Source organism: Nestor notabilis, unplaced genomic scaffold (genome assembly GCF_000696875.1).
Source record: "Nestor notabilis isolate BGI_N333 unplaced genomic scaffold, ASM69687v1 scaffold1789, whole genome shotgun sequence".
NCBI classification, from domain to species: Eukaryota; Metazoa; Chordata; class Aves; order Psittaciformes; family Psittacidae; genus Nestor; species Nestor notabilis.
In genome coordinates this window covers 26,926-43,304 of record NW_009944087.1, presented here as the reverse complement: position 1 = coordinate 43,304, position 16,379 = coordinate 26,926, and the positions used below count along the sequence as shown (strand labels likewise).

General features: G+C 37.8%; 1 protein-coding gene across 1 annotated transcript in view; it reads left to right on the top strand.

Moving 5' to 3' along the window:
* Positions 1 to 16,379, top strand: part of NCKAP1 (NCK-associated protein 1) — a 60,579-nt gene that overhangs the window by 28,386 nt on the left and 15,814 nt on the right. Inside the window, exons 13-25 of the mRNA XM_010022260.1 lie at positions 261 to 357; positions 575 to 681; positions 1,824 to 1,956; positions 3,852 to 3,933; positions 4,378 to 4,436; positions 5,073 to 5,218; positions 5,672 to 5,804; positions 7,704 to 7,823; positions 8,116 to 8,255; positions 9,426 to 9,557; positions 11,623 to 11,841; positions 12,185 to 12,315; positions 12,710 to 12,807. Coding sequence (XP_010020562.1) covers positions 261 to 357; positions 575 to 681; positions 1,824 to 1,956; positions 3,852 to 3,933; positions 4,378 to 4,436; positions 5,073 to 5,218; positions 5,672 to 5,804; positions 7,704 to 7,823; positions 8,116 to 8,255; positions 9,426 to 9,557; positions 11,623 to 11,841; positions 12,185 to 12,315; positions 12,710 to 12,807 — 1,597 coding nt within the window. The remainder of the gene's footprint in view (positions 1 to 260; positions 358 to 574; positions 682 to 1,823; positions 1,957 to 3,851; positions 3,934 to 4,377; positions 4,437 to 5,072; positions 5,219 to 5,671; positions 5,805 to 7,703; positions 7,824 to 8,115; positions 8,256 to 9,425; positions 9,558 to 11,622; positions 11,842 to 12,184; positions 12,316 to 12,709; positions 12,808 to 16,379) is intronic.

The window sequence follows — 16,379 nt, the reverse complement described above, 5'->3', positions numbered from 1 at the left end:
ATAGAAGTGTTTCAGTGGAGTCAAATGCATATTGCAGAGCAGTGGCAGGGAATTTGGATTTTAAATTTAACCAGACTTCAGGAATATACGGTCTTGGGGATGGGGATGCCAATTTTAATTGAACCACATCCTTTGAAATAGTGAACTTCAGAAGCTGGTATAATATGAGTTGCCTGTACGTGGGCTTACATGTTTGCTAAAAATCAAATGTTCTGTGGTTAGCACAGTGGGTGATGTCTTGGTTTGCTGTTTTGTTGCAGTGGTTCAATGCATAGAGAGAGACGCAAGTTTTTACGTTCTGCACTCAAAGAACTGGCGACTGTCCTGTCTGATCAGCCAGGCTTGTTGGGTCCCAAGGTAATCATGGGTTTTGTTTTACATTTATGCAATCCTACAGTCTGCATCTCAGTGATAATGTGCCAGTTGGTTTGTTTGGGGACAGGGGAAGACACACACTTCACTCCGAGAAACCTACCTAGGTTTTAAGATGTTTGAGTTTAGCGTCTGGTTGACTCTTAGTGTGGACAAGCTGTTGCATGTATATCTAAACTTGTGAACAATTCCTCTTTTTCAGGCACTTTTTGTATTTATGGCATTATCCTTTGCTCGTGATGAAATTATTTGGCTTCTTCGTCATGCAGATAACATGCCAAAGAAGAGTGCAGATGATTTCATAGATAAGTATGTTAATTTTTAGTGTGATACCTTAAATATTAGAATTTCACAAACAAAATACATTTGAAGGGAAGGGAATCTCAGAGAAGGTTGGCTGTATGGAAGAGTTGGGACTGTTCAGAAAATCTTTACCTGGGAATTTTAAGCTTTCCATCAAACTAGAAAACTAAAAGTATAGTATTAGAAAATGGAGCACATCAGTGAAAATTCATTTTCTGCAGAAAATTTAATTATGAAATAAAAATACTGTATAAAAGTTTCGTGCCTCTTTTTTTTTTTTTTTTTTTTTAACTTGAGCAAGCAAAAATAAAGCTTTTATCATGTGTCTTCCGTGATTTTTGCATTGAGCAAGTCAGTGTTGGAGGGAAGGAAACTGTCAAAAAGCTTGATTTGTTGCTTTGTAGAATGTCTTTTGTAGTAAAACTGTCTTCTAAATCAGGTAAGATTTATGTAATACTGCATTAGTGTCATAAATAGAAGCTAAAAATGAAAAATCGGATGATGAGGTCTTACAAATGTGGATAGGCAGAAGGCTACTAGTTGTGTTTGAGTTCCCAAGGGTATTGAACACAAGATCAGATTGAAAGTCTGTATATTGACTTCAGGAATTTAAACAAGTGACAATCACAAGGCTATTCATGATTGTAATAATGTGGGGGTTTCTCCACTGGCCTTCAGGTATGAGGGAGGGATGGAGATCCCAAACCTGCTCTGAAGCAACCTGTGCAAGTATTTAACCATCCTCATGGTTAAAAAAAATAAATACTGAAAAGTGGTTATTACAATAGTATTTTTCAGATTTAACTGCTTTTTGAGGAAAAAAACCCACATTTTTTCAAATTGAGCATTATAGAAGCACTTATTCAAAATAGAAAGTGAATAGTTATACAAGCCTTTGAGGATTATCGTGATGGTATCCTGCTAACTTATCTCCTGTTGAGTGGATTTTACCTTGAAGAGAAAATTATCTATGAAAACTCATTTTACAACGTGAAAAAAATATTTTCATACAGCAATTACCTGTTAATAATAGTTTTAAAAGCAAGGTATAAGAGGAAATCCCCTTGAGAAGTATTCCACTGATACAAATAGGTTTTCATATTTTGGGTGTTTCATATTTGTAAGCTTTTCCTTGTCTTCTTGCCTAGACACATAGCCGAGCTAATATTCTACATGGAGGAGCTCAGAGCACATGTACGAAAATATGGACCAGTGATGCAGAGATACTATGTGCAGTATCTCTCTGGCTTTGATGCAGTGGTCTTGAACGAGCTTGTTCAGGTATGACAAGACTGTGGATTTGGGTTCTCAAATGCAAATTTTAAAGGTTTTTCTTTGTCCAAAATGACTTTATGAAAGACATTCTGATTTGTGGATTTTGATGAACGCTATGGAATAAGGCAAATTAACTTCCTGTTTAATTCTGGAATTTAGAGCTATGCTTTTGATTGCTATAAACATAACACAAGAGGTTCATGGACCTGCTTGAGTGAGTTCAGAGGGCTGAGGTGCCTCTGCTTTGGAGACATGCTGAGAGAGCTGGGCTGGTTCTGCCTGGAGAACAGAAGGCTCCTTAAGGGGAGACCTTAGAGCAGCTTCCAGTGCCTGAAGGGGCTACAGGAAATCTGGAGAGGGGCTTTGGACAAGGGCCTGTAGGGACAGGACAAGGGGAGTGGCTTTCAGAGGGGAGACTGAGATGAGCTCTGAGGCAGAAGCTCTTCCCTGTGAGGGTGCTGAGGTGCTGGCACAGGGTGCCCAGAGAAGCTGTGGCTGCCCCATCCCTGGCAGTGTTCAAGGCCAGGTTGGACACAGGGGCTTGGAGCAACCTGCTCTAGTGGAAGGTGTCCCTGCCCGTGGCAGGGGATTGGAACTGGATGATATTTAAGGTCCCTTCCAACCCTGTGTATGTTTAGAGACAATGAAACAGGTACTGCCACTGAAGGGACATTAAAACTTTCTTGCTTAGCCTGACAAAGATGATGGGCTTTCTGAACTGTTTTGGTTTTAATCTGTAGCGACCACCAGATGGAGCCCAAATTTCCTGCCTTGGTCAGCTACTCGAACTTGCCAAGTTTGTACTGTAAGCTTTTTTCTTTTTTTGCTGGGTTCAAAAATGAATTTCACACTTCAAGCATTTCACCAATCACCAGAAGGTGGAACTTAATTACTTTACTGTTCAATTAAACAAACTATTTAAACAGTTGAAATACCAGTTTGTATCACTATATGAATTACTAAATACTACTGAATCCTTGGGTTTACTTTCAATACCAAAAGAATGTGTTTGGGTATTTTTTCCTTATAACTCTAGACACGTGTATATTAATAAATTTTAATAGTTTGTTTTTTGGGTTTTTGTTTTGGTTTTTGGGTTTTTTGGGGGTTTTTTTGAGTGACAGAGTTTAAGTGTTTTTTTCCATTTGTCATTGATTTCTGGGGAAATTACTTTCTGGATTTAGTGAATGACTTCTAAAGGCTTACAAGCACCACAAGTGTTCTGTGTTTAGATAGGATAATCCTTAGGATCACACTGAAATGCAGGAAAAAGATGTCTTGAATTTTAGTTGTAATTTATAATGGTTATCAAGCACAAGACTAGACAAATGATTGAGTGATAACTTGGATTTTTTTCAGCCTTTAGGTTAAAGTGTTGGTCATAGCTGGAAGTATGAGGAACTTCTGTATTGTATTATTTAATAGAAATATGATATTACTAGTTGCTGAAACTGCTTTTTTGTGAATTGTTGCATTTTGTAAAAGTGGCAAACTTGATAGCCCATCTTTCAGGTGGTATCAATCGTTCAAGTCAAGATTAGTAATAAAACTGCTGAGGGGGGGTTTTGTGGGAAGCAAAGCAGTGCTGATGTGGGCTCTGTTATGTCCTGCCTTGGCCAAATTTTCTTTGCAGACAAATCGGGTGCCTGTAGAGATCAGAAAAATGTTTGGTGTCTCCTGTGTAACAGGAAAATATTTGGTGTTCAGTTTGGAAGCGATTGCAGCATAAAAGTTCATAGGCATGTTTACTGACAGATAGCACCATTTGAAATATTCTGTGGATTAAGTTAATTGTGTAAATTTTTGTACATTTCAGAGCATAGCTGATAAATTGGGCATGGATATTGACATTGTTTCATAAACCAAGTTTGAAATAATAATAGCAACACCATTTATTTTAGAATCTTTCAGTGTGCCCAGAGGATGAATCCATCATCATGTCCTCTTTTGTGAACACAATGACTTCACTAAGCGTGAAACAAGGTGAGTTTAAATTAACTTGGGAAAATGGTAACAGAATAGCAGGTTCCTCTGGGAAGCTTCATCTTTTTGTCTCATGCCATCGGTAGAAGGAGGTAACTTGCATAAACTGAATTTGTTCCCTTGTTTCTCATTCATGACAGTATCTGCTGCTTGTTGTGTCCCTTTCCGAGAGTAGCTCTATATAGGTAGAGCTTTTGAAGAATGTTTATGGGAAGCAATCCTACCTTTTAATATAGAAAGCATTTCACACACATCTTCATCTAAATATTTTGACTCCTATTAGCATGGCTGCGCTGGACTGAAATTTTTAGTTAAAAGCATGAGGTTTAGTACCAAAGTAATTATTGAATACTTTGGGGTTTCTTAGAAGGTCTGATACAGTGTATCTGAATTTGTAGTTGTTTTCCTAAAGGTTGTATGTTCTATATTTTTTCCCTGATGCAGTTGAAGATGGAGAGGTGTTTGACTTCAGAGGAATGAGACTGGATTGGTTTAGGTTGCAGGTAAGACTTTGTAAATACGTGTGACTCTTTACTAACTTAAAACTAAAATGTTTATAAATTACTGCTCTTCTAGATTACTCTCACTGCAAGTGGATGACAGGCTAAGAATTTGTTTATTTAAAATCAAGCCATTACTCGAGGAGATAATTTGCTACATTTTGATGTAACTGTCTACGTTGCATGCTTTTTGCAAGTCATTCTTTGAAGTGTTCAGAAATGCTGTGTTGAGGATGAGCAGTTGGTGACTGTGCGCTGTACAGGCTGTGCCCAGCCAGGGGAAGGTAGAGGCTGTTCAGTGAGGTCACTCCTGTGCATTGCAGTAACAATATCTTCACTTTATAAAAGGGGTTTGTGTATGTGTGCTGTTCAGACTGTAAAGCAATTGTATCAAGATCTGGTAGACATGTTATTTTTATATTTTCAAAATGCATTTGACATTTAGAGACTCCACTAAAAGGCAGTTTGCTCTTCTTAAGCTGTAGTGGAAAGATAGAGTAGCCTATCTATGGTCTTTAAGTACACAGGTGTCCTATGCATAGCGTAATCAGTATTTAACATTTGTATTGGGCAATAGCAAGGAATTTACAAAAAAGACAGCTGTAGATGCAACCTAACATTTTTCTTATGTCTTTCTAGGCCTACACCAGTGTTTCTAAAGCTTCACTCGGTCTTGCAGACCATAGAGAACTAGGAAAAATGATGAACACAATCATCTTCCACACAAAAATGGTGGATTCTTTGGTGGAGATGTTGGTCGAAACCTCAGATCTTTCTATATTTTGGTATGTTACTAACCTGACTGTAGAAGCTTTTTATTGTTGTTTGGTTTGTCCTTGCAAGTGTAATTTTTAAACAGCAGACTTGGTAGGAAGATAGGCCAGTGGGAGAATCAGTGAGGCTTTCCAGTTTCCATCAGAATTAATTTGATAAAGCTATTTCCAAAGAACTCTCACAGAGGTTCTCCAAGCAGTCATGTAATTCATCTGGGGTCATTTGCAGATTGTTCCTTAATATGTTTTTGCAGTGCCTGTGTGGCAACCATCAGAATAAAAATATGATGGGAATAGAGAAATGCAAATAAAATGTGTAAGAAGCTTAAGCGGGTGACAAACCACTTCAAAAGCATGATGTGGTTTTTGGTATAACCACAAATCTGACACAAATAGTATGTTTGAAGCAGTCTGTTTGCAGCAAAAGCGTGTATATATTCCATTTAAATGTCTATTTCTGATCAGTTTTTATAGTCGTGCTTTTGAGAAGATGTTTCAGCAGTGTTTGGAGCTTCCGTCTCAGTCAAGATACTCGATTGCATTCCCACTGCTTTGTACTCATTTTATGAGCTGTACCCATGAGCTGTGCCCAGAAGAGGTAATTTTTAAGTATATTGTCTTAGTTATTTTCATCTCTTTTGAAAGTAGAGAGGACCAGAGCTGAACACTGCAAGGAAGTATTTGTTACGGTATTACAAGATTCAAGGGGGGCAGAGTGGTATAAAGGAAAAGTGAAGTAAGTAGATATTTTCTTATGTGGCTGTTCATCCACTGATCTCAAAATCCTTTTCTGAAGTGAGTAAGCCTTATTATCTTTGCTCTAAAGAGAAATTAAGCTAAGATCCAAAGGTTAGATGGCTTTTCTGGGGTCATTCAGGCTTAGATGCTAATAAATCCCGTATGCCTATTGAAAGTTATAAGCAGCAGTTTTGCTTTCGAGTGGTTTATAAACTCCTAGTTAGAAAAAGGAACTAGGAAGTTGGAAGTTCTGTATGGCTTGTTCTAAATAGTGTTTCTTTAGTAAGAGTAAAAAAAAATAATAAAAAGGAATAATCCCAAGTGATATGGTACAATGCAAGCGTTTGTGTTGGTAAGAACTGGGTAATGCAAACCCTCCTTGGTTAGAACTAGAGAGGAAAAAATGCAGAGCGTTGCTTGAAGAAATGGACCCTTTGTTAAAGGAGGTATTTTGATTCCGAAGAAATTCTTTCTATTTCTGTAGTAATGAGATTGATCCTTTAGTACATTTCCTGTATGTCCATTGACTTTGGAATTAGTCCAGGAGTTAACTTGGCCAATTCTGTGTAGTGCTCGTGAAAGTGTGTTTTCATTCTTAGCAGTGCTGATCTCAATTAGATGAATAAGATCTATTGTAATATGCATGATGTGTTTTTTCTTATTTAAACATTAAATCTTCTTCTGCTAAACTCCATCTCGGTATATGACTAGATCATTATTTTCCCTGTATACTTTGCTTTAAACAGCTGCAACCTCTATTTATACTAGACAACCACTAAAAAGTTTCCAGGAAAGCTTCCCTTCAGGACAAGAGATGTCTTTCAGAACAATTCTAATAACAGTAAGGAATCAGTAGCCAAAATCCCCTGTTACACTAGTTACTCTGAATTCAGCTGCAGCAAGCACATTCTGCTACAGCCAGAATTCAATATCTGAATTGTGTGACTTGGTAATTATTATCATTTTGGAAAAATAATCTTTGCTGTACTATGTACAATATGTGGTGGTGTGGCTGTTAGAAAGCAAACATGAGTGGTGAAGGAAGGATTTTAGTGAGTCACAGGCTGTGCTTGTGCAGAGCTAGTGACAAAGGAACTAAATCCAGAAATGATTGCAGCAGGGCTTCATTATCGATTTTTTTTTTTTTTTTTTTTTTTTTTTTTTTTTTTTTTTTTTTTTTTTTTTTTTTTTTTTTTTTTTTTTTTTTTTTTTTTTTTTTTTTTTTTTTTTTTTTTTTTTTTTTTTTTTTTTTTTTTTTTTTTTTTTTTTTTTTTTTTTTTTGTTTTTTTTTTTTTTTTTTTTTTTTTTTTTTTCAGTGGTGTGAAGGGCGCTGTGCTTCCTCTACAGCTTGATTTGCACCCTCTTTTTCTTCTAGATTTAGTACTGGTACAAATTAATGAAGAGGAGATTAAACAAAAACCTTAAGGATGGAATATGTTAAAGTAGATTCAGTCCAAAATTAAACTGGAAAACCTACTTTCAAAAATTTACTTTCCTCCTTTTCCAGAAAATGTTTTGCAAAATATTTTTAATGATAATATGCCATGTCCATGACTTTTAAAATGCCATGGTTGCTTCAAAAGAAAATAAAAATTAAAATCCTGGAGCTGAGATTGAGGGCTAATAAGTTTATAATTTCTCGTAACATTGTTATATGATTTAGTGAACTGTTATCTTCAGTCCAGTGTGTCTTGTGTGAATTTGTAGGACTAATGGGAAACTGACCTTCAGACTTCCTTTTTCTTTCCTTCTTTAACAGAGACATCATATTGGAGATCGTAGTCTTTCCTTGTGCAACATGTTCTTGGATGAAATGGCTAAGCAAGCTCGAAATCTTATCACAGACATTTGCACAGAACAGTGTACGCTGAGTGATCAGGTGAGTGGTTGTGTCTCCTTTAAGATTTTTTCTCTGTTCAACTTTCTGAATTTTTATGGTTCTACTTCCTGCCTGCCTTTTTTCCCCCCCTCTGTTTTGGGGAATTTTTCTGTTTGCAACATAGGTGATTTGAGGAATACCTTAATGTTAGAATTGTGTAGTTCGTAGTCCAAGGAAGAATGTGCTACCTGTGTGATGAAGTCTCCACCTGTACCATAAGCTTATTTTCTATCTCATGGCTGCTGAAAAATTGGATTTTAATTTGGAGTGGCTATTTCTTTTTGTTTACTAGTTGCTGCCAAAGCATTGTGCCAAAACCATCAGTCAAGCAGTGAACAAAAAGTCAAAAAAACAGACTGGAAAGAAAGGAGAACCCGAAAGGGAGAAACCAGGAGTAGAAAGCATGAGGAAAAACAGATTGGTTGTGACAAAGTAAGCTGCCTCTTCAGTTCCTTTCACCTTGAATACCAAGTCAAAACATGTGTGTTCTACATATTGAATGCTTCTTGCTTAATGTATTTGAGTGAGTTTAATTGCCTGTAAATACAACAATTTTGTAGTTTGTGAGTTTACGATGCTTCTGTTACTTGTATAGAGACTGCATTCTGTTACGCATAGCAATAGGAATGTGTTCTCTCTTGAATTTATCCCTTGGCTGTTTCACTTCCTGAGCAGAAAGGATTCCTGTGCTGTAGCTAGGTTTCCTGTATAGTCATACTAATTTTTGTGGGAGTCCAAGGAGTGGATGGCATCTGGGTTTCTGTCTTGCTTTAACTAGGTTAATCCGGTAAAGTACAGTTCTGGGCTGGAAGTTCTCGCTGCCAAAAGGCTGTTTGCTGCCTTCAGCTGCTGGGATGCATTTAAGGCTCCAGTGCCTGTATCAGCTGAGGTTTCCTTGTTAGTGGCTAGAGAAGAATTGAAAACTCTAGCAAATCGATAACAGAACCAAAAAACCCACCTGAAAGAGATAAGAGGAAAGATTAATTACTACATTTTGGGGTATAAGAGGTGATAGGGAAGGAAAACATAATGGTTAGGAAAGATCAGAGGAGAAGATAGGAGAGTGATAAAAGTATGAAGAGGAAGGAAGCTAAGAAAAGGAAACAATAAATGTTTAGTTTTGTGGCTGGCAGTGCCTAAACACGCACACTGCTGAAAGGGAAGTGATTTTGCTGCAGTTGGAACAGCCAAACATCAACGAACTGTAAAGATGGGAGAAGTTGAGGGAAAAGCACTTACTGTAGCTTAAGATTCCCTTCCCTGATATTTTTAGGTTCTTAGTAGCAAGTATCAAAAATTACTTGTATTGCTTAGTTCAGTTAGGGAAAACCACCTTTACAGACTGTTGTTTTTGAGGGGAAAAATGTGCATATATATGTATATATATCAGGCATCGCTGTGTGTGATGCAGATCAGTATGCAGCTGTAGGATGCATTCTTCCAAAATACTGGTTTTTAAGTAAGCTAGGAAAGTGTCTGAAAGCAGAAAAAGATAATGAAAGGAGGAGTTAGAGCTGTACCTGCTTTTGGTGTCCTCCATCTAGCATGTACATTCCATAATGTTTCATAAAATATTTAATTTCTTGTTGCCTGTTCTTAAAGCCTGGACAAACTGCACACTGCACTTTCTGAGCTCTGCTTCTCAATCAATTACGTACCCAACATGGTGGTTTGGGAACACACGTTTACACCAAGGGAATATTTAACATCTCACCTGGAAATCCGCTTTACCAAGTAAGAAATATTGTAAAGTATTCCTATACGAGATAAGTCTTTGCTGATTTGCTAGTGGAAGTGTTGTATACTTACTACATAAAACTAGTTATTAAAGGTGGATTGTGAAACTCATAAGTGAAATTCCAACTAAATGACAATTAAGTTGTATGTGCACACATACAGTAGTTCCTATTTTAAAACAAAATATGTTGAAATGCATGTCATCTATTTAACAGCCTGAGCCTGCATTCAAGTCCTGAGTATTCTGTAGGAGTTGGTGATGCCTATTTTGAGGCATATATGAAGACTGTCTTCCCACCGTTCTTTTGCACAGTGCTGGGTTGTCTTAAGTGTTTGAGTTTACTGGCTTGCAGAAAGGAAATCTAAAAACCAGAACCCAAGACCTGGCAAAGCCAGATGAGAGGATATTTTCATTACCTTTTTTCTTACAATAAAGTGTTGCCACTTGATATTCCTGTCTGTTCTTGCCTTGATCTTCCCATTGTTACTTATAGAAATAGACAAATAGCAACCTCTGGAGAGGACTTCAACCAGCTGCCCTAGTTGTATTTTATGCCAAGGATTGCTAGGTATATATTTTTCAGAGTATAAGACATAATAAGTTTTAATTATCAAGACATTAGACATTAGAGCACTTCATCTTTCACATAAGACAGGGTGGCATAAAATGAAGATAACTTCATGGCTTTAGAAGAAGTCAGCTGTAATCTTCAGATTTGTGAACTTAGACCAGTGGTGGTCACTTGTGCTCACTTTTTTAATCTGAGGGGAGGTTGGCTTGTGAGTTGGGGCTGAAGCCACAGGCAGATGATTTTCAGAGACTGCTTTATTTTTCTTGCCTCATGAACAAAATGAGATTTATTAGCCAAACAGAATAAATGTTCCTTTATAATTATTTTTCAGATATTTAAGTGGCACTTCTTCCAGAGGTTCACAATTGACTTTTAAATAAATTGTTAGTGTTTTAGTGTTAGGAGGTTTTTTGTTTCCTGTTTTAACCTGCTCAGTTTCATGTATGATTGGACTAGACCTTATTGTTATGCCACTTAATCTTGTAATAATACCAACTTTGAATTTATTTTAAAACAAAAGAGAAACTTGTGAAAATAGACTTAACGCATTTCCAAGCAACAACAAAAATTTAATTGAATAAGCTGATCTCCTCCTCCAGAATAACTCATCCTGTTCACCTCTGATGAAGCTACTGATTTCTTTTTGTTGATGTAGTTGCTGTTCTGCTTTAGAAAAGCACGCACCACTCAGGAGCTTAATTCTGAAAGTCTGAGACCATATAACCCTAAAATGAATGCTACAAGTATTGTTTCCTGAAAAGTGATTTAGAACAGTTAAAATGTCATTAAAAGGGGAAAAAAGGATGCTCTAGGAAAGCTATCTGTATTGCAAAAGGAATCTTTCAAGGGATCTTTGAAGGGTTTTTTTTTTAATACTATGTGAGCCGAGGCAGAAAGGAGATTCAGTGGTATGGTCTGTGCCTTTGTTTAAGTGCCCAAATACAGTAGGAATAGTTCATATTACAAGATAGTAAGACATGCCTCTAAATACTTACGCAGAGCAACACAAGATAGATTTACTTTGAATATTTTCAATACATAATTATAGCTATATGTTTTTTTTTTTGACAGATGTTTCAAACTAAAACTATGACAGCAACTGTGGTCAAAGAATTTTTGTGTTAGTTACTATGCTTTGAACACTTTAACACATCATTCTCTTACATTTTCCAGAAGTTTTGCATTTAAAAGACCTTTAATATATTAATAGCTACTTTGGTAAATAGGTCTTCCACATTGTGGATTGTTCTCTTATATTTATATATGGGGGGAAGCTTTATTTTAAAAATGCTTGGTGAATATCTCAGTATCATGAAATTTTTGCTGGAACCACAAATACGGTTGTCTTTGGCATCTAGAACTATTTTTAAAAGTGATGGTGTAGTATGTTTTCAGCTAAAGCTTTGAAAATAACATCATTTTTATAGCTGCATCTTTGTCTCAGAATTTTAATAAATGCAATTTGTTTGTTTCCAATTTGTTTCTATAAGGTCAATTGTTGGAATGACTATGTATAATCAAGCAACACAAGAGATTGCAAAGCCTTCAGAGCTGTTAACCAGTGTAAGAGCCTATATGACAGTCCTCCAGTCAATAGAAAATTACGTACAGATTGACATCACACGAGTATTTAACAATGTACTGCTTCAGCAAACCCAGCATTTAGATAGTCATGGTGAGCCAACCATTACCAGTCTGTACACAAATTGGTAAGTAATTATATGAACACTTGTTACAAGTTTTTTATATTATTTTTGTTTAATGAAATATCTGCAATTGGAGAAGTGGAGTTTGAAATATTCTCAAGTTTCCAACTTGAGCTTACTTCTCCCATTACCTTGTAAAGCACTTCAGGGTTTGCATGTTGTGAAATGCCCTTTTTATAGGGGGGAAATGTAGAGTAAGATACAGATAACAATTGAACTATGAAAGTAAAACTTTAGTTTACAGGCTTTGCTGTCCCTTGTCACATCTTTTCACACACAATACACCTTTGTGGAGTATCTGTGGACACGTATCTTTTAATCTAAAACTCCTTCCCTTTCTGAAAAGGTATTTGGAAACTTTGCTACGGCAAGTCAGCAATGGCCACATAGCCTATTTTCCAGCCATGAAAGCATTTGTGAATTTGCCTACAGAAAACGAACTGACATTTAATGCTGAGGAATACTCTGACATATCAGGTAAACTTTGATGTTTCTACTGAATGTAAGGGATAGTTACCATGTGCTTGAGTAGTTGGAATAACAGCAGCTTTTAGAGTATTCTATTACATACAGCATTTCTTAACCTTCAGTAGTAATTTAAATACTTTTTATTCGTGCTGCCGCGATGTCTGGAGGGAGCTTGCTTTTCCTGTATTTGGTCAAAGTAGGGTTGTTGCATTTAATTTACAGAGATAGACCTACGATGTGTTGTTGGCTGCTGCTTCAGTTATATTATGATACAATTTCTTGTATCTAAAGTTCTATTTTGTGGTAAAATATTTTTGCAACTAAAACGTCATTGCTAGATAAATGATGAGCATCAAATAACTGAAGGAATGTTTGAAGCAGAACAGTTTGTTTTATTTCTCAGAAATGAGAGCCCTTTCTGAACTTCTGGGACCATATGGCATGAAGTTCCTAAGTGAAAGTCTGATGTGGCACATTTCTTCACAGGTTGCTGAGCTTAAGGTAACCTTGGGAAACTGGTGGGTGGGAAGGCGGGTAGTTGTCTGGTTAAGCTTCCTTTAGGGTATTCAGTAGCTGTGTTTCTGCAATCCATCTTTGTGAAATGACTGCATCAAACAAACAGATAAAGCTGTGAATTTTACTCTTATTCTGTAGTACACTTGCATATGTACGTGTGTATCCCACATTCTTCAACAGCTGAATGGGCAGGACACCATTAAGGCTCTGTTGATTTCTACCTTGGATAGCCTAAGTTAGGAGTCAAGTCTCTTTGTATCACCAGTGGGAGGAGATAGGCTTTTCAAGATCTCCAGGCAGTCGTGAAGCACCTGCTCAAGTCTGTTGACTCTCAAAAATCGGCATGAAAATCTCAAATGTGTTTTAGTCATCTATAAGGACTTACTTTCTTTACCATGTGTGTTAGCATCTGTTGTTCAGTTTGCATGGATGGGAGACTTCAGGTCTTTTTTCTTTGTAATTTTTCCTTGGGTTTAGATATATCTTTTCCTCTGGCTGAGCTGTATCAATTTATTATAATTGTCTGTATTCTGATAAATAATAACCTCATATCTCAGCAACACCAACAAATTATAAAGTTGGCGCTATGAAAAAATATGGGAAGTTTGAACATGTCAGGGAAGCTAGTTGCATGTATACTCAAAATGGGAAACAATGACAGAGGAAGCACTTGGTGCCTCTGTAATTAGCTCTTTCTGGAAAGAGGTTCTAATAGATTCTGTAATACGTTCTACTTTCCCAGGATAGTCATACTATTAAAATGTCACTAAGCATGTATTTGCTTTTCATATGATTCCATAATCTTAAATTTATTTAAACACTTGTTCCAAAAAGGTCCTCATTGTAATGATCCATACATGCTGTTTTTAAAAATACACATGAATCATGTGTATTTTAGGTTAGGGTTAGGGTTGGTTAGGTTAGGTTAAGGTTGGAAAGGACTGTAAGATCATAAGTTCCAACCCCCATGCCATGGACAGGGATATCTTCCACTAGACCATGTCACCCAAGACTCCGTCTAACCTGGCCTTGAACACTGCCAGGGATGAAGCATTTACAACTTCCTTGGGCAACCTGTTCCAGGGCCTTACCACCCTCACAGTAAAGAACCTATCCTGAACTTCCCTTGTTTAAGTTTAAACTCCTTGTCCTGTCACTACAGTCCTAGTGAACAGTCCCTCTCCAGTATCCTTGTAGGCCCCCTTCAGACACTGGAAGCTGCTCTGAGGTCTCCATGCAGCTTCTCTTCTCCAGGCTGAACAGCCCCAACCTTCTCAGCCTGTCTTCATACGGGAGGTGCTCCAGCCCCTTATCATCCTCGTGGCCTCCTGTGGACTTACTTCAACAGCTCCATGTCCTTCTCATGTTGAGGACACCAGAACTGGACACAATACTCAAAGTGAGGTCTCACAAGAGCAGAGTGGAGGGTCAGGATCCCCTCCTTCGGATGGAAGGGCAGGATCACCTCCTTCGACCTGCTGGTCACACTTCTTTTGATCAGCCCAGTATATGGTTGGTTTCTGGGCTGTGAGTGCACACTCCTGGCTCGTGTTCAGTTCAGAATACTTAAGAGATCCAATGAACCTTTATTTTTTTTCTTCAACAACAATTTGTTATTACTAGCATACTGGGCCTTTAAAAGCATGTGGTTTTAATATATCCCATTTTATAGTTTCAAAGATCTTGTTTTCTCTGTAAACACTGTGAATTTCAGTGCTGCTGAGTTGCTAGGATGTGGGATGCCCTTAAAGATTTGAAGCCTTTATTTAGTGTCACAGGTCAAAGAAAGGGGCTGCTCATATTTTCCAAGCTGCTGCAGAAGAGCATGCAGATACCCTGACCTGAATGACCAGCCAGCCAGGGCAGTTGATTCCAGTCCAATTTTTGAGTTTCAGGATAAGACTTTCCAGGTGACAACAGTCTGATTTTACAGTTAAATTCTGTAACTCCTGGTCATGCATAAAGCGATATCTGTCACATTTCAAGTAGAACACAAAGCCATTGGGTAGCTGGTTTTTGGCTGCTGCTGTGTTTCGTAGAGTAACAGAATGGTGTCGGTTGGAAGGGACCTTAAAGATCATCCAGCTCCAGCCCCCTGCCACGGGCAGGGACACCTTCCACTAGAGCAGGTTGCTCCAAGCCCCTGTGTCCAACCTGCCCTTGAACACTGCCAGGGATGGGGCAGCCACAGCTTCTCTGGGCACCCTGTGCCAGCGCCTCAGCACCCTCACAGGGAAGAACTTTTTCCTTACATCTAACCTAAATCTCCTCTGTTTACTTTTGAAAGCAAGTGTTTGTCCACTCCCCGTGGAGCTGTCATACATCCTCAAAACCATCACGACTGATACTGTAGATCCATTATTTTTTTAAAAGCAATTTAAAATATTCTTTGGGATTTTTTTTCCTGATGCTGCTAAGGATAAGCAAACCATAATGTAGATCCCCGTGCACATGACCACATATTTGGAGAGAAAAAATTAATAAAATGTTCATCTCTTTGGCTGGAATGCAGTTGGCTGAGCAAGAGAGCACTGAAAAACATCTGTATTTGGGAGAAGGAAGCAACAAGAGGATAGAATCAGGAATTTAAGAGTATGGTTCAACAAGCTTTGCTTCCTGCCGTGGGACCAGGTGTTGGTTTTATTTCTGAAGTTTAAGACTGGGGCAAGGAGGGGAAGTTTGCTTCATTTAAGTAACTATTTTCTGTAAAGCTGAAGGCTTGACTCAGTAACAATGTGCGTGGGTTGTTGCCTTCAGTCTTGTATTCTGGAGAGCTTTGTGGGATTTAAATTAAATGTCACACATCTGCCAAGTTCTGATACATCAGTTGGTTTGAAATTGCCCATCTTTATTTCAGTGCACACCGGTCTCACTTTGGCTTTCAGCATAGAAGTACATCTTGTATGTCTTTGTGCATGCACATGTGCACATGTTCTTGGAGGTGGTTACTTTGCTACACCTTGTATAGCTTACTTCTCTCTTTGCTTCTCACTGAAGACAAGAAAGATGAAAGTAGGAAGACTGGGTGGATTATGGGTACATTGAAGCATGTGGAAATGACATGACCATGAGCACAATGAATCTGAGAGGTCTGTGCTGTTAGACAGATTTGATTTGCACAGGCTGTTTGACTGGGAGGTGGGGGTGAACATTGACCACCACTACTTTAATAGCAGCGTTATATTTAAAGTTGCATTGTTTTTTACCCTTTGTGTAGTCACAGGAATATTGAATCTGAAATTAATTTCCCTGCTTGCCAGTTGCTTTGTTTTCCTGTTTTCAGTGTGGGTTGATGTGAAGTTAGAATAAAACTATTAACAGAACTATCACAGGTCAGATGTTCTTGGATCCTTAGCAGTAGGTTGACACAGGTGTGTCTTCTATTAGATTTTTCTATGATACATCTTAAGTTATGTTCCATGCTTATAGTGGCCTACATATTTGATGTACAGTAGATTTTTCCTGATCCCTCCTCATTGCTCCCTTTGTGCTACCTGGTAATTAAGACGTATGGGAATGCATCTACTTAATAATCACTTGGAAGATCACTTCTAATC